Genomic DNA, 18,245 nt, shown 5'->3' with positions numbered 1-18,245 from the left:
GTAACTTTATATTAGTTTCAGGTACACAACATAAGAATTTTTGTATTGTACAAAGCCTACTTTTAAATTAAAAAATCATTTAAAAAGATTTTTTTTAAATTAACATACTGTAAAACTGACATTCTTGTGTGTGTACAGTTCTGAACTTTAGCACAAGCACAGGTAAAGCTAACCATTACCACAATCATGATGCAGAACAGTTCTATACCCTCCCCCAAATTCCCTCATGCTACTCCTTTGGAGGCAAACGCTCTCACCCTCCCCACCCCACCCCCACCCCAGCCAAATAACCACTAATCTATTGTCTGTTCCTGTTGTTTTACCTTTTCAAGAACAGAGCATAGATGGCATCATATAATATGTAATCTTTCAAGACTGGCTTCTTTCACACAGCTTACTGTCTTTAAGATGCATCCAATTTGTTGCATGTACCATCTTCAGTGCTGAATAGTGTTTCAGTATATGGTTTTACCAGTTTGCTTTGTTGTTCACAGATGTCCACTGAAGGACATCTTGGTTATTTCCAGGTTTTGGAGTTTATGAACAACTCTGCTAAAATACCTGTGATCAAGTTTCTGTGTGAATACGTTTTTACTTCTCTAAGGTGAATATATATCCAGGAGTAGGTTTGCTGTGGCATATATTAAGTCTATGTTTAATTTTATAAAAAACTTCCAAACAGCGTCTCAGAGTGGCTATGCTATTTTATATTCCCAGAGGCACTGTGTCCAGTAGCTCTGCATCTTTGTCAGCACTTGATATTGGCTTTTTTTTTTGCCATTCTAATACATATATTTATTTTGGATTTAATTTGCAATTCATATATATATATATATATATATATATATATATATATATATAAAATATTGAAGTATAGTCAGTTTACAATGTTGTGTCAGTTTCTGGTATACAGCACAATACTTCAGTCATACAGGAACATACATATATTTGTTTTCATATTCTCTTCCACTGTAAGTTCCTACAAGATATTGAATATAGTTCCTTGTGCTATACAGTGTAAACTTGTTGCTTATCTATTTTTTGTATATTAGTATCTACAAATCTTGAACTCCCAATTTCTCCTTCCCATCTCCTTCCCCTCTGGTAACCACAAGTTTCTTTTCTATGTCTGCGAGTCTGTTTCTGTTTTGTGAGTAAGTTCGTTTGTCTTATTTTCCCCCTAAATTCCACAATAAGTGAGCTATCATATGGTATTTTTCTTTATTTTTCTGGCTTACTTCACTTAGAATGATGATCTCCAGTTTCATCCATGTTGCAGCAGATGGCATTATTTTAGTTCTTTTTTATGGCTGAGTAGTATTCCATTGTGTAAATACACTACAATTCTTTATCCAGTCATCTTTCAATGGACATTTAGGTTGTTTCCATGTCTTGGCTATTGTATATAGTGCTGGTATGAACACTAGGGTGCAAGTGTCTTTTTGAATTAAGTTTCCCTCTGGATATATGCCCAGGAGTCAGATTGCTAGATCATAAGATTTTTAGTTTTTTAAGGAATCTCCATACTGTTTTCCATAATGGCTGGCCATACTACATTCCCACCAACAGTGTAGGAGAGTTCCCTTTTCTCCACACCCTCTCCAGCATTTATCATTCATGGACTTTTTAATGATGGCCATTCTAACTGGTGGGAGGTGATACCTCATTGTAGTTTGATTTGCATTTCTCTGATAATTAGTGGCATTGAACATTTTCTCATGTGCCGATTGGCCATTTGTATGTCTTCACTGGAGAATTGCTTGTTTAAGTCTTCTGCCCATTTTTGTATTAGATTGTTTTATTTTTATTTTTAAGTTGTATGAACTATTTATATATTCTGGAAATTAAGCCCCTGTCAGTCTCATTTTTACATATATTTCTCCCATTCCATAGGCTGCCTTTTTGTTTAGCTTATGGTTTATTTTGCTGTGCAAAAGCTTATAAGTTTAATTAGGTCCAATTTGTTTATTTTTGCTGTTATTTCTATTGCCTGGGTAGAGTGCCATAGGAGAACATTGCTGAGATTTATGTCGGATAATGTTTTGCCTATGTTTTCTTCTAAGAGGTTTACAGTGCCTTGTCATATGTTTAAGTCTTTAAGTCATTTTGAGTTTATTTTCGTGTATGATGTGAGGGAGTATTCTAACTTCATTGATTTACATACAGCTGTCCAGTTGTCCCAATACCATTTGCTGAAGAGACAATCAAATCTCCTTTGTCAAAGATTAATTGACCAAAAGTTTGTGGGTTTATTTCTGGGCTCTGTAGTCTGTTCCATTGATCCATATGTCTGTTTTTGTACTAATACCATGCTATTTTGATTACTGTAGCTCTGTAGCATTTTCTGTAGTCTGGGAGTGTTATTCCTCCAGTTTCATTATTTTTCTCCGATATTGTTTTGGTAATTCTGGGTCTTTTGTGATTCCATATAAACTTTAGGATTATTTGTTCTAATTCTGTGAAGAATGTCCTGGGTAATTTGATAGAGATCACATTAAATCTGTAGATTGCTTTGGATAGTTTGGCCATTTTAACAATATTAATTCTTCCAATCCAAGAACATGGGATATCTTTCCATTTCTTTAAGTCATCTTTAATTTCCTTAGTCAATGTTTTGTAGTTCTCCACATACAGGTCTTTCAATTCCTTGGTCAGATTTATTCCAAAGTACTTTATTTTTGTTTTTGATGCAATTTTAAAAGGGATTGTTTCTTCACTTTCCTTTTCTGACATTTCATTGTTAGTATAAAGAAATGCCACTGATTTCTGTCTGTCAATCTGGTATCCTGCTACCTTGCTGAATTCTTTTATTAGCTATAGTATTCTTTTATTTTTGTGTGGAGCCTTTAGGATTTTCTATATATAGTATCATGTCATCTGCATATAATCAAATTTTTACTTTTTCTCTTCCAATTTGGATCCCTTTTATTTCTTTTTCTTGTCTAACTGCTGTGGCTAGGACTTCTAATACTATATTGACTGAAAATGGTGACAGTGGGCATCCTTGTCTTGTTTCAGATTTTAGGGGAAGGCTTTCAACTTTTCAACATTGAGTATTATGGCTGTAGTTTTGTCATAAATAGCTTTCATTATGTTGGGATATATTCCCTCTATACCCACTTTGGTAAGAGTTTTTTTTTTTTATCATAAACGAGTGTTGAATTTTAGCAAATGCTTTTTCTGCATCTATTGAGATGATCGTGTGGTTTTTGTCCTTTCTCGTGTTGATGTGGTGTATCATGTTGATTGATTTGTGTATGTTGAGTCATCCTTGTGTCCCTGGAATGAATCCAGCCTGTTAATGGTGTGTTATCTTTTTTATGTGGTGTTGGTTTCTGTTTGGTAATATTTTGTTGAGGATTTTTGCATCTATGTTCATCAACAATATTGGCTTGTAGCTTTCTTTTTCGGTAGTGTCTCTGTCTGGTTTTGGTATCAGGGTGATGGTGTTTTCATAGAATGAGTTTGGGAGTATTCCCTCCTCTTCAGTCTTTTAGAAGAGTTTAAGAAGGATTGATATGAGCTCTTCTTTGTATGGTTGATAGAATTCCCCAGTGAAGCCTTCTGGTCCTGGACTTTTGTTTGCAGGGAAGTTTTTTATTGCTGAGTCTATTTTACTTGTAGTGATCGGCCTGTTCAAATGATCTGTTTCATCTTGATTCAGTTTTGGTGGACTGTTTGTTTCTAGAAACTTGTCCATTTCTTCTAAATTGTCCAATTTATTGCCATATAGTTGTTCATAGTATTCTGTTATGATTTTTTATGTTTCTGTGGTGTAGGTTGTAATTTCTCCCTTTTCATTTCTTATTTTGTTTATTTGTGTGCTCTCTCTTTTCTTCTTGGAGAGCCTGGCTGGAGGGTTGTTAATTTTGTTTGGTCTTTCAGAAGACCAGCTCCTGGTTTGATTGATTTTTTCTATTTGTTTAAATCTCTTCTTTATTTATTTCCTCCCTGATCTTTCTAATTTCTTTCCTTCTGCTGACTTTAGATTTTGTTTGTTCTTCTTTTTCTAATTCTTTTAGGTGATAGGTTAGGTGTTTATTTGAGATTGTTCTTATTTTTTAGAAAGGCCTGTATTGCTATGAGCTTCCCTCTTAGGACTACTTCTGCTGCATCTCATAGATTTTGTGTGGTTGTGTTTTCATTGTCATTTGTCTCAAGGTACTTTTTAATTTCATCTTTGATTCCATCATTGAACCATTGATTTTTAATAGCATGTTGTTTAGTCTCCATACTGTTGTTTTTTTCTCATTTATTTCTCTGTAGTTGATTTCTAGTTTCATGCCATTGTGGTCAGAGAAGATGCTTGAAATAATATATATCCTCTTAAATTTGTTGAGGCTTCTTTGGTACTAGAGCATGTGATCTATCCTAGACAGTGCTCCATGAGCACTTGAAAAGGATGTATATTCTGTTTTGAGGGGATGTAAAGTCCTGAAAATATCAACCACATCCCACTGTACTATTGTGTCATTTAGTATTTCCACTGCCTTACTGATTTTCTGACTGGAAGATCTGTCCAATGATATTAGTGGGATGTTAAAGCATCCTATTAATATTGTATTCCCATCAATTTCTCCCTTTGTGTCTGTTAGTATTTGCTGTATATATTTAGATGCTCCTATATTAGGTGCATATATGTTAATGAGTGTAATAGCCTCATCTTGTATTGCTCCTTTGATAATTATATAGTGTCCTTTTTTTTTTTTTATCTTTCTTTATGGCCTTTGTTTTAAAGTCTATTTTGTCTGATAGGAGTATTGCTACTCCCACTTTTTTGTCATTTCTATTTGCATGAAATACCTTTTCCCATGTTGTCACTTTCAATCTATGTGTGTTCTTCACTCTAAAGTGGGTCTCTTATAGGCAGCATATTGTAGGCCTTTGTTTTATTATCCAATCTGCCACTCTGTGTGTTTTGAGTGGAGCATTTAGTCCACTGACATTTATAGTAATTATTAATAGATATGTGTTTATTGCCATTTTGAACTTTGTTTTCCAGTTGACTTGATATTTCATTTTTGTTCCTTTCTTTTCCTTTTTGTGGTTTGATAATTTTCTTTTGTATTATCTTGGTTTGTTTTTGTTTTTTGTGACTCTGTTGTATGCTTTTGACTTGTGTTTACCCTATTTTTCAAGTATGTTAACCCCTTACTATATCCATTTGCTTTAGACTGATAGTCATGTAGGCTCAAACACATCCTATAAAGAATGAAGGAAAAAGAAAAAAATAAGAGAAAAAAAATCTATATTTTCTTGCTCCCCTCTTCCACCTATTATTATTTTGATATTCTTTATTTATATTTTTTTACATCTTCATTTTTATTCTCTTGCAATTCACTGTAGTTATCACATTTACAATTACGATTTTCTCATTTCTATAGCTTCCTGTTTCTTTTCTATTTAGAGTATTTCAGTATTTCTTTTAGGATAGGCTTAATATTGCTGAATTCTTTTAGTTTTTGCTTGTCTGTGAAATTTTTTATCTCTCCTACTCTGAAGAATAGTCTTGCTGTATAAAGTACCCTGGGTTGCAGCTTTTTCTCATTTAGGACTTTGAATATATCTTGCCATTCCCTTCTGGCCAGCATTGCTGTGTAGAGAAATCAGTTGAAAGCCTTATGAGGGTTCCCTTGTAACCAATCCTTTGTTTTTCTCTTCCTGCCTGTAGAATCCTTTCTTTATCTTGTAACTTTGGCCATCTTAATTATGATATGTCTTGGAGTAGGTCTGTTTGGGTTCTTCTTGTTTGGGACCCACTGTGCCTCCTGTACTTGGATAACTATTTCCTTCTTTAGGTTTGGAAATTTTTCAGTCATGATTTCTTCAAATACCTTTTCAATTCCCTCTTCTCTTTCCTTTCCTCCTGGGACCCTTATTATGTGTAGGTTGGCATGCTTTATACATAGGTCCCTTATGTTGCTTTCATTGGTTTTTATTTGCTTTTCTGTCTGCTGTTCTGATTGAGTGACCTCCATTATCCTGTCTTCTAAGTCACTAATTCATTCCTCTGCATCATCTAGTCTGCTCTTGATTGTCTTTAGCTTGGCTCTTATCTCAACAATTGAGTTTTCTGTTTTTAATTGGCTCTTCTTTATAGTTTCGATTTCCTTTTTAAAGTATTCTCTGTCTCTATTCACAGTCTCTTTTAGTTCTTTTAGTGCATTGATCATTCCCTTTTTGAAGTTATGACCTAGTAGACTATTGAGGTCTATGTAATTGATCATTCTTTCAGGAGATTTTTCTTGTTCTTTTAATTGGGAGTGGTTCCTCTGTTTCTTCATTTTAGTTATATTTCTCTGATTCTATGGATTTAGGAGTATCATTTATCTACTGTGGTCTTGAAAAGCTGTTTTTTTTGGGGGGGGGTTTGTGTTTATTTAAAGTGGGAGTATTTCTGTGTAGACTGTGTGCATCTAATAAGTTTGTTGTTATTGATGATCTTAGTATAGATGGTTGCCACGTCTGTCTTCCATGAGTGTTGGCTCTTATCCCTTTGATTGGCGGTGTTGTGGTGATCAGAGTCTGCCCTGGTTGTTGTTGTTGAGCTGGGATTCCTTTTTCATTCTGTGGTTGTCACAGCCTTGACAGGCACCAAGTCTGCTCCTCTGTTCTTTTGCTGGAATAGAGGCTTCTAGTCCCATTTCTGAGCTGCAGCATGTGGTAGGCAGGGCTGGATTGCTTCAGCTGGGAAAGAGAGTAGGCAGGAGGTGTCCAGAGAGAAGTGCCCTGTGTGGTGTTGCCTGTCTCTTGTTATGGAGGCTTACAAAGTATTCTTTGTTGATGCTGCCTTTGTCCTCACCTTAGCTGTGGGAATGTCAGCCACCTATTCTGGTGTCCCCCAGGTTCTGAGCCCCAGGAACCACCAGTGCAGATCCATCATTGTCAGGTGCTAGGAACCACCGTAGCATGTGTGCTGTTACACAGCTGAATCTGTGGTGCACCAAAGTGTCGGGGCAGACCCCAGCCCCACCTCCACATATGGTCCAGTATGCCAGCCTGTTGTAAATACCCATACTCGCCCCCACTGTGAGTTAGAACTCTGCTCACTGCCTGTTCCAGAGAGAGCAAATCCACTCTCTATGCCTGCGGCTGTAAACAAATCTCAGTCCAGCCTGCGAAGTCGCCAGGCAGCTGGGTATGGATTCAGCTTTAGCCCCGCCTCTTCACAGCAGTGATGGCTATGACCAAGCCCCACTTCTTTTCTCGTGAGAACACACCAACAATGGAGCCAAGTGGAGAAAGTGGCTATGGTGTGCCTGAGTTGTGACACTCCCCCACTACACACACCAACAGTGGTGCTTTTTCATGGGAGTCCCAGGCTATTCTGTTCTACACACACCCCCAGCCAGAACTCCACCACTCTCCAGTCCCCTGAGGCTGTCTCTGTGGAGGGGACCACAGCCCCCTGCCTGGGCTCCTCACCTATCTCCAGCAGCCAGTCCCAACTCATCCCTGCCAGCTTGTCTAAGGCTGTGGATCACAGGGACCCTCTGTGGCAGTTTCCCTTAGTTCTGTCTGCCAAGCAGTTGCCACTTTCTCCTCGGAGTCTTGGAAGCTCCTCTTCTGTCCCCACTGACCTTCTGGCTTGAGAGGGGGCATCCCAGCTTGAGGGTGCCTTTCTTTCTGTGCCACTCCCTCCTTGCAGGACCAGTCCTGCACTGATTTTTTTTTCTTTCTTTTTCTTACCAGCTTTTGTGAGAATCCTCCGTATTTCAAAATGAGAGACACTCTGCCAGATTTCAATAGGTGTTCAGTGTGATTCAGTGGGTTTGCAGATGTAATTCTTGGTGTATTTGTGGGATAGGGTGAGCTGTGAGTCTCTCTACTCCACCATCTTGGCTCCTCCCTCAATTTGCAATTCCTTAAAGGCTAATTATATTTTGCTTCTTTTCTTGTGCTTATTTACCATCTTTATATCTTTTTTGGAGACGTTCATTTTTTTTTTGCCCATTTTAAAATCAGGTTGTTTATTTTCTTACTGTTGAGTTTTGAGATTTGTTTATATATTCTAGTTATAAGTTCTTTGTCAGATATGTGATTTGCAAATACATCTCCCAGTCTGTGGCTTGCTTTTCATTCTCTGAATAGTATCTGTTACAGTGCAGAATTTCCAATTTTGATGGTTCTGATTACTGTTGCTTTATAATAAATCTTCAAATTGGATAGTGTGATTTCTCCAATTTTATTATTATTTTTTGAAATTACTTTGACCATTCTAATTGCTTTTCCATATATATTTTAGAGCCAGTGTACTATATCTACAAAAGAAAATCCTAATGGGGTTGAGATTGGAATTTAGTAAAATGCTTAGATCATTTTGGGGGGTGAAATTAACATCTTAACTATGCTGAGTCTTTCAGTCCATAAATGTGGTATATCTCTCCATTTACTTAGCTCTTCCTTGAGTTCTTTCATTAATGTTTTATAATTTCTATCATACAGATTGTGCACATTTTCAAGATTTCTACATCATTATGTTATTTTTTGAAGCTATTGTAAATTATATCTTTTAAAATTTTGATTTCTAATTGTTTACTACTAATACACAGAAATACAATTTATTTTTAAATGTTGATTATGCATTTTATGTCCCATTTTATGTACCTGTGATCATTCACAGGTATCCTGTGACCTTGATAAACTCATTTATTAGTTCTAGGAGCTTTTTGGGCAGATTCCTTGCAAATTTCTATGTAGATTATCATCTTATATGTGAATGGAAAGAGCCTTCTTTCTAATATCAGGGTTTTGGTGACAATATACTCAGAGATCAGATAAAAATTTCAAGTGTCATAAAACAAAGCTGGAGTTTTTGGTCCCCTTCTTTTTCACTTCTGTCTTCCTGATTTAAACTCCTTCTGGATTATCTGCATGCTTTCCCCCCCCACTCCCCTAATCATAAAGATTTTCATATAAATACTCTCCCAATGAAATGGTGTTATGGCAAGAGTGGTTTTAGTGACATGGTCTTTGTAAAACATTAACTATTCTAAAAGCAAAATCAACTTTCCTAGGTGGTCTCAGGACCTTTAACTTCATACCCAGAAGCCCCCTCAAATAAGTTATTCCACTGAGTTACTTGGTGGTAAATGTTGCATCTTTAACACCAGTGATGATAAAATTGAACTGGAGCCAGGCATCCCTGTTGTCCAGATGCCTCCTCAGGGGCTTCTGATAAAGGGATGGAGAAGCATCAGTCCCAGGACTGAGACAGCCTGGGGAGCCACAGAGGAAGGGGGCCGACGGTTCTGGCTCCTCCAAAGGCTCCTGGAACCAAACCACAGCTGGTGTCTTCCAGACAAAGTGGTTCCATCATTTGTTTATAGAAAAATGGTACTCCCACCACCAGCTGACCCTTTAAGGATGTTTCCAACAGCTTAGCCCACACAAATGACAGGCTGAAGTTAACTGTACCACTCTAATTGAGGACTGTCAAAAATACCAACACGCAGGAGGTGGCACTTGGGTCCCAAATTGTCCTAGAGAATAAGAAGGAAGATGAGAAAAATATTCCCCGTGGGCTGCCTTAGCTTACATGCATTATGTCATTAATTTGGCGACAAAACAGGAAACAACACCATGCTCAGAGCCAAAAATAAAGCCCAGGCACCACGTCCAGAAGTCCTAAAGACAAGATGAAGAGAGTTTTTAATTAGGACCGACCAGCCATAATAAACCTATGGAGACAGAACTGCATGCTCCCTGGCACACACTACACCACCCATCCAGCAGGGTCAGTAGCTAAAAATGCACTTTGAGTGGAAAGAATAAAAAAGCCAATGTGAAATCCATTAGGCCCTAGCAATGGGTTGACTTGCCAAGTTTTTTCACTAGTAATGCACAGCTGTGAGAAGACTATCACACCCAACGTCTCCACCTCTCAGGCGCTATTTATGTTCCAGAGGGGCTTCCAAGGAGCACACAGAGCTGTTCGCAAAAGCCAGGTTTTATTTTCTTCAATAAATACTCACCAAGATGTGGCCACGCCCGAACTTTGTGCTACAGCCACTTTATCTTTTTTCTATCTTTCCCAGCTTTATTGAGATATAATTGACATGTAACATTGTGTACAATATGATGATTTGAAATGTATATATATTGCAAAATAATTATCATAAGACATTCAAGTGTTCTTGGTGATGCTCAGGCAGATCTAACCCATCCACCCATCCACCCATCCACCCATCCACCCATCCACCCATCCACCATTACCAGGCATCTACCACATTCCAGATACTGGTCTGGGTGCTTAGAACACAAAGTGGTACAAAATGTAGACATCCCTGCCCTAAGAAGTTCATAGTCTTGGCTACCTTTTTTCAGAAGCCATATTGTTCTTTCCATCATTCATTTATTCAACAAATCCTAATTGTGATATTATCTTAAATTTTATTTTTTTAATTATCTTAAAATTTATTTTTTTAACACTTCTTTTTTCTTCTTTTTTCGTGGAGGGGTAAGTAATTAGGTTTATTTATTTATTTTCAGAGAAGGTACTGGGGATTGAACCCAGGACCTTGTGCATGTTAAGTATGTGCTCTACCACCTGAGCTATAGCCTCCCCCAGTCTTAAATTTTAAAGAAACTTTTTTCCCCTTATGATTAAAGCAACATAGAGACACTGTAGAAAAACAAGAGGATACAGGAAATAGTAGACAAGTTGTTGTTAGCACTTCTATACGTGTCCTTAAGACCAAGGTTTTCCAACATTGGCACTATCCACCTGTGGGGAGGACAATTTTTCGGGGTGGGAGGCATCCTGTGCACTGTGGGGTGTTTAGCAACATCCCCGGCCCCTGCCCCCTACCTCCTAGATGCCAGTAGCAACTCCCTTTCTACTCATCACTCCTGTTGGAACACCTCAGAATGACTCCAGACATGGCCTGTCTCCCAGGCTCTCACTGACTTAGGCCATTCCAGGTTTGGTGTGGGGTTTGTTGACTGAATTCTGCCATTCATCCTTTTCCCTTCTGGGAGTCTAGATGACACTTATAAACACAGGGAATTGAGCCAAATGGAATAGAAGTTAACTACTTTATTCATTACCCAAATTGGGGTAACTGGACCTCATGTAAGCTGTACTGGTTTCACTCATCCAAAGCAATCTAAGAAGCTGGGACTGGAAAGAAGAGGCCTGGCTGGGCCTGGCTGGGGCAGGACATGAGCCTCTGGGAGGGAGCAGGTCTGAGAGGCCAGGAAAAGGGGAGGTTCTGTCATAGAGTTTTGAGGCAGAATGACCTGCATCTACTTGTATGCCCATTTGGCCAACTGAGATGAGCCTCTCTCTCTAGGTTGGAGGGTCAGTGCCAAGGCTGGGCACTGCCTCTTCAGCTCTGCTGAGAAAGCCATGGAATTGGAGGGACCTCCTGTTTTATGAGTCAAGGCAGGAATGCGGGGGGTGGGGGCTGGGGAAGCAGGCAAAGAAGGGCTCAGATACATAGTTTCCTTTCTGTAAATATAGAAATACACAGACACAGTTTAAGCAAAAACAGTGTCATACTCTACAGAGTGTTTTACAGCCTTCCTGGTGTCACACTGTACCTACTCTTTTGTAACCCTTTTCAGTTAACGTATCAGCACTTCTCCCTTTAAATTATTTAAGACGTAATTTTAAATGGCTGCCTACTGCTTGCTTGTACATAATGTGTTTAACCAATTCATTTTCAACTTTGATGCTTGTTGTTTTCAAATTTCTTCTAATATGAAAACACTTGGGCATCTAAGACAGCACATTTATCCTTGATCATTGCCTATGGGCAGATTATTAGATATAGAAGCATCGATTCACATGGTGTGCATTGCAATGTCCTCCTGGAAGGGGACCCCAAATTATATGTAGCTAAGATAACTGGGCCATAAATAAAGAAAAGGCAACTTAACAGATGCACTGCATATCTTTCTGGCTTCTCTGAAGTCCAGATGATTGCTTAAGTCTGGGGCCCCCAGTTTCAAAGGCTTGAGCCCTGGATGTGGGTTTTGCTGCCCCCCCCCCCACTTCCCCTAGCAGCCAACAGCTCTGATGTCCCCGGAAAGACTCTGGTCTTCCCTCCTTGGGCACCAGACTCCTTGTGCACCACGTGTGCTTTGTTACTGTCGCCGTGCTGTGCACAGAACCCTGTTGTCTTCTGGATTTAACACCCCTGATGAGGTTAGATGCATTTTCATTGGCTGTGATCTCAACTGGAGAAGGCTGTTGTTTATTGTAAATGTTTGTAATTTTCTGTATATCATGATATTTTGCCATCTTAGGAAAATTGTTCTGATTTCCTTCCCTGGGATAGCCAGTTCTTAGAGGTGGCAAAAGACTGAGCCGGGAACATGCCCTTGATATGCAAACTCACCATTCCAGGTTACACCTACTCCACCTGGCCCTGGCACCCCAGAAAGCATTCCTCTGCTGTAATCATCCCAGGGCAGTGCCAGGTGCCAGGCAACTAGGGACCACCCTTAAAGCCCAAAGCCTGCCGAAAAAACCTCAAACTAGCCAATCCTAAAGAGTTCTGCCCTGCCCTGTCTTGCCTTTTCAGAGGACTCCCCAGTAAAGGCCATGACCTGAATGTCCCCCTCACTCCTGTCTTCTGCCTCCTGACCCCTCTAGTGTCTTTCCCACGTGGCCCTGCATGGATGCCGTGCCTCCTGTCTCCAGGATCCCTGCGTATAATAAACTTTGGCTTTTTCCGAGCCTCTCTTCTGCCTCCTGTTGTGGCTAACCCTGCTGCCCATCTCACAGAATATACAATGGCATGGTTCAGGCTTTATGAAGCAGATTCCCAAGGCTTCCTGGGGATGAGTTATCAATCTTCCAAGAATCCAGGCAGTGACATTTTTCTGTTGTGTTTCCAGCCTGAGGATCCCATAAGGAAGAGCTGCTGGGATTCACCCACACACTTCCTTAAAGTGACCTTTAACCAGGGTGGTTGTTAAACACTAGAACCAGTGAAATACTGTCTGGAAATCAAAAGCTCACTTTGTTCTAGGAGACTTTTTGTATCTTTTTTCTTCATCTTTCTCTTCCCCAACTTCAACATGACCCCAAAAAGTGCCGTCTGAGTTGCGAATCAGGAGACAGCCCGACTGCCAAGCTCAATATTTGTGTTTGGGAGCGTGGCCCCCGTCAAACAGTAGTTGCCCTTGAGCTGCCTCCAAGGTCTCTCTTAGCCAGTGTGTTGGCCAAACATTCATGCTCTTCATTTTTTTGTCTTTGTTTGTTTGTTTGTTTGTTTAGGTTTGGGAGGGAGCTAAGTGTCTTCAGGGGAAGAGATGGACTAGGCAATGAGGAGGCTATGGCCGTGGTGGGGCTCAGTCCCCAGAGTCCGGCTGTACATCCCCAGCTGCCCCTTCTAACCTCTGGTGGAGTCAGAAAAAGCCTCTGGGTTTGTGGAAACAGTGGAACCAATGGGGTTGGCACAGCCAACAAAAGCCCAGTGTTCCACCCACTCTGAATCCAGCGCCCAGGTCCATCTTCCAGAGACACTGACAGCTCTGTTCTGCGAAGCACCGGCCTTGCGTCACCGACCAGGAGAGAAGGCGCGTGCGAGACCTCCCTCTTGCAAAACGCAGAGCCGCCAGAGAGCAGGGCCAGAGCCCTGACGTTGGATCTAGCAGGGTGTTTGGTCAGGGAGGCCGTTCATCTTTCTCCCGGCACCCCATGGAGGTCAAGGACGCTTCAGGTTCTGTCCGGGAAGGATGAGGAGGGCAGGGTCAGCCCTTGGACGATGCCTCTGGAGCGCTCCTGGCACCCCTGCCACCGTTGGTAACTCCAGGGCCCAGAGGCCTCACCAGTCTCAAAGTGCAGCTGAAGTGGAGAAAAAGCCAGCCAACAGAATTCCCTACATTCTGATTATGGCTCTTAAATGAAGAAACAAACAAAAGACCCCTACATGCATGCAAATAAACAGAAATACAAATAAAAATGTGAGCTGCGGCTTCTTTATTTTCTGTCATGTGGTCATACTGTCTTTCTAATTAGAAAAGATAGAAAGGAAACAATTCAAAAATTTTCACCAGGTTTTCAAAGGTAGAATCAGGGCAGAGTGCAGGCATCCAGCCCGGTGAATGTGTGGAAACATGCTCGAGCCTGGGGAGGTGCTACATGGGGGGAGGTGGGGGGCACCACTTTGACCCGACTTGCTTACCTGTCAGATAAGGCCTGATCTCCTTACATGGATTCGAGGAGCAGTGGAATCTTGGAAGACTCAGGCCTCCACTGTGCCTCAAGCCAAAGAAATCCTGGAGGTGGCTGGGGCTGTTTTCTGGGCCTGCTGTGGCCCATTAATCATGTCAGCTGCTGAGAGAGCCTGGAGGGGGTGAAGGCAGGGCAAGCATAGATGGGGAGGGGCTTGTGGTGCATGAAGACAAGGCCCTGGGGAGACAGGAGGAGAATAAAAGTTGCCAGAGAAATTTGTCTCAAGGGACAACTTCTCTCACACTTGATATTGACCCCATGGGATCACATTTTCTTCTCAGGAGGTTGGAAGTTCCCAAGGGTAGCCAGGAGATTGTTGAAAGAATAAAGCTTTCATTCCAGAAACCTGCCCCTGGACACAGAGATCTCTACTGGCAGATCTTTCTGTGAAATCCTATGGATCTCTGCGTTTAAGTGAAGAATCTCCCCATCTCTTCTCTCCCAGCTTCCCTTCCCATCACGTAGACACTAACCCTTCCCTTTGCCTCCATTAACTTGGATTAAGTTTTCAAAGGTTAAAAAGATTAACCCTTTTATCAGGATCTGAAAAGTCTAAGTCTAAATATTGTGTTGAAGGAAACTTTGGGTTTGGGGATCCTGTCTGGGCAGGTATGTGTGTGTATTCCAGACACTGTAGACCTGAGGGCATCCCCAATAGCCCCGCCCCTTGGGCCTGGAGTTTAAGACCACGGGTACTTCCTGGCCTTCTTAGGTCCTGCTTCTCTCTCCCAGGACGGAATTCCTGCTCGTGTCACACAACTAAAAAGTCCATTGGGTACCTGAAAAGAGGATTCTCTTTTTTAATTTTCGTAATTCTTACTTTTTCTTGAAGTGTAGTCAATTTACAATGTTAGTTTCAGGTGTACAGCAAACAGTTCAATTATACATATATATATATTCAGATTCTTTTCCATTACAGCTTATTACATGAAATTGAATATAGTTCCCTGTGCTGTGCAGTAGGTCCTTGCTGTTTATCTTTTTACATAGAGGATACTCTTTAAAAAACAAAGAAAGATGGCATCAGCCTGGGGTTGAGCAGTTGAGAAAAGGGAGGAGGAAGACATCCCCAAGCAGAAGGGCTGTTGCTAAGCGGGTGATACTACAGAAGTGTGCAAAGCTCATGGACGAGGCTCGCCCAGCTCTCGTGGCAGCTCCGAGACAGGGCTGCCCAGTTAAGGTCTGGGAATCCTCCTGGCTTCTGGACCCTATTTGTTGGGGTCCCTAGTGTCTTTCTTCCTCCAGGCTGGCTGCAGCCATCTGCCAGGAGACCTGGGCAGGTGCTCAGCAAACGGGAGTCACAGGTGAAAGGAAAGAGTGTAAGTGGGAGGAGGGGGAATTGCAATTCACTGAGACCTGGGAGAGCAAGAAAGCCTGATGGGGGCCCCGCATCACAGGACAGGAGTGGGCCATCCTCAGATCAGGAGGACTTCCCCACTCTGGAGGGCAGGAAATGAGTTGCTTGGCCCAGATCTGCGGCCCCACTCGATGCAGGGGGAAATGCATAGGAATAAAGTGGATGCTTTCTTTAGTTTGTGCCCTGGTCCAGGCATGGTTTGGGGCGCCTCCTTGGTTTTGGGATTTGGAAACTTTCCTGCGAGTGAGAACTGAACTTAGCATTGTCTCCAGAGCCAGAAAATGTGGGCAGTAAAGCCCAGCAGGGCCATTTCCCGGAGCAACCCGGTGCCTCTGCGGGTGCTGAGGAGCCTCTGATCTCCGGAGAGTGGTGGCCAAGGTGGCGGTGGTTTGTTTTGGTGGAGGTCCTGGCTTCCTCACCTGGCCTCCGAGCAGATCTGACACTGGCCTCCTGCTGGGCTCATTTAATACGTGTGGATGGGGACAGTGGCAGTGGAATTTCTCATTTTGCCCACTCATGCAGGAATGGCACCACGCAGGACTCTGCCCGAGGTAAAGAGGCCAGGGAAAGAACATTTGCCCCCACCGTCCGGGACCCTTCCCTGACTCTGCAGCAGCTCAGCTGTGTTGCTGCGGAGAAGGCCCTGTTCTTTGAGGCTCCACCAGCAAAGTGCATGTGAGCAATTTTCCCCTCTTCTTGAGACATTCCTTCCTGCGTCTTTGCAGCCACAACCTCTAGCTTCTCCTTTTCCAGGGCCCAGATGGTGAGAAGTGATCGGAGCTGGGTGTACACCCACCCCCAACATGCCCACACCCAGTGTGCCATCAGGAGGACCCCGTCAGGAGCATGTGACTCCCCTCATCCTCCTGCAAAGGGCCCCGTGGGTGATTTCATCAAAGGGACATTCCAAGGTCTTCTGCAACCTTTTGATCACTTGTGAAATTGTCACTTGTGCAATCTCCAAGCTTGAAAGCAGAGGAGGCAAGAGCCGGGTACTGTCATCTGAGGGCCGTGAGTGCCACAGAGATTCATCGGGCTGGGCATGCCTTAGACCAGCTGGCAAGGTGAACATCTCCCTGTAACCTGAGGAAGGGCTGGGGATAACAGTCAAGATTTTGACTTGCAAACCCCTGGCTGTGAGGCAACTCCAAGCACCTCAAAAGGACACCATCATCTTTTTCCTTTGAAAGGGCGGCCTCCAGTGCCCCAGGAACCTGTCTCAGTCCCTGCTGACTCTGGCCTCACCAGGTTCCAGGACCTCTGACCACAGAGCAATGCTGCGTCACGGCTCATCTTAATGAACAGGGCAGACAGAACTGACCCTTTCTCCCTCTTGAAAGAGAAACATCCTGGAAATAGCTAAAAGTCAAAACAAACACAGAAACAAACAACTTGTCCAGACCTGCAATCTGTGTCCCACTGGAAAAACAGTCTGGGTTTTGGAGGCAGAGAACACTTCAGCAGGACAGCCCACATTTGCGGCTCCAGAAAACTTGCCAAGTCTGGTCACCGATGGTTAAAATGGCCACATATGCTTCCTGACTTTGCATGTGACTTTGCAGTTCCTCTCCTCCTGGGGTGGGGTCTGTTTCCGCACCCACTGAATCTGGGCTGGCCTGTGACTTGCTTCGACGAATAGAATGTGGTAGATGTGAGCATGTGCCAGCTGTGAGCGCGGGCCTCGGGGGGGCTGCACACTTTCTCTTGGTCTCTTGTGACCACCCTGTGATCAGGGCCCAGCCAGCCTGCTGGAGGATGAGTGACACAGGGCTCGCCACCCGCAGCTATCGCCCCCGACATGACTGCAGCCCTTCTAGAACAGCCGGCCCCCAGCGGACCCCTCACCCCACGCTGGATCACAGACAAGTGGGAGGGCCTAGTCAAGCCAGCCTAGATAAGAACCATCCAACTCACTGAAGGATTTTGAAAAATAATAAAATAATATTCAATGGTGGTTGTTTTAAACCTCTTAAGTTTTGGGATGGTTTGTTATGAAGCAAAAGCAATTGATACACCAGCTAAGTCCGTCATCGGGGGAGGGTGGGGAGAAGAGGGGTGAGAGAAAGGGACTTCAGAAGAAGGGGCTGTTGTGGATGTTTTCTCAGCCTTTTCATATATGTATCATTTCCTTTGTTTTATCGTCAACCTTACTTTACTGGCAAAGTTAAAACAGAACAAGTAAGTTGCTTTTCTGACCTGTCCAGTGACCTTTCTAGTAATGGTGCTATAGCTGGACAGTTTTCTTAGTGGATTAGCTCCCTGGTCTTAGATGCACCTGGCTTCAAATCCTGGCTCCACCCTTCCCCAGAGCCCTGATCTCAGGCACGTGGTTTAATTTCTCTGAACTTCTGTTTCTTTATCTGCAAAATGGGATAATGGCACTGTCTAACAGACTTGTGGTAAGGAATACTATTTGTAAAGTATTTCTCATGATGTTTGGCACAAGGAGTGATATTATTATTTCACTCTTTAGGCTACTGCCTCTATCTTTTCTCAGAACTACATTTTCTGGTAAGTATGGGTACCAATAGTCAGAGGATGGCATCTTCGATAATTCCATCTTCCCTTCGTTTCTCATCACCTTCTCCTGTTGACTTGGCCCTGGTTAGACTGCGATACTGGTGACACCCAGTGAACAACACCTCCTGGTGCAAACAGACACACCTCAGAGATATTGCAGGTTTAGAACCAGACACCGCA

The 18,245-nt window shown here is 42.4% G+C and overlaps 1 protein-coding gene across 2 annotated transcripts in view; it reads left to right on the top strand.

The window, feature by feature from the left end:
• Positions 1 to 13,885, top strand: part of TASP1 (taspase 1) — a 258,318-nt gene extending 244,433 nt beyond the window's left edge. The window contains exon 13 of one of the 2 annotated variants that reach the window (XM_064475888.1): positions 13,229 to 13,885. In XM_064475888.1, coding sequence (XP_064331958.1) covers positions 13,229 to 13,445 — 217 coding nt within the window. In that variant the 3' untranslated portion in view covers positions 13,446 to 13,885. The remainder of the gene's footprint in view (positions 1 to 13,228) is intronic. The other variant, XM_064475890.1, reaches the window with a different exon arrangement.
• The last annotated feature ends 4,360 nt before the right edge of the window (positions 13,886 to 18,245 follow it).

Source organism: Camelus dromedarius, chromosome 18 (assembly GCF_036321535.1).
Source record: "Camelus dromedarius isolate mCamDro1 chromosome 18, mCamDro1.pat, whole genome shotgun sequence".
Classification (NCBI taxonomy): Eukaryota; Metazoa; Chordata; class Mammalia; order Artiodactyla; family Camelidae; genus Camelus; species Camelus dromedarius.
The sequence above is the reverse complement of the archived record's forward strand: the minus strand, read 5'-3'. Positions and strand labels throughout refer to the sequence as shown.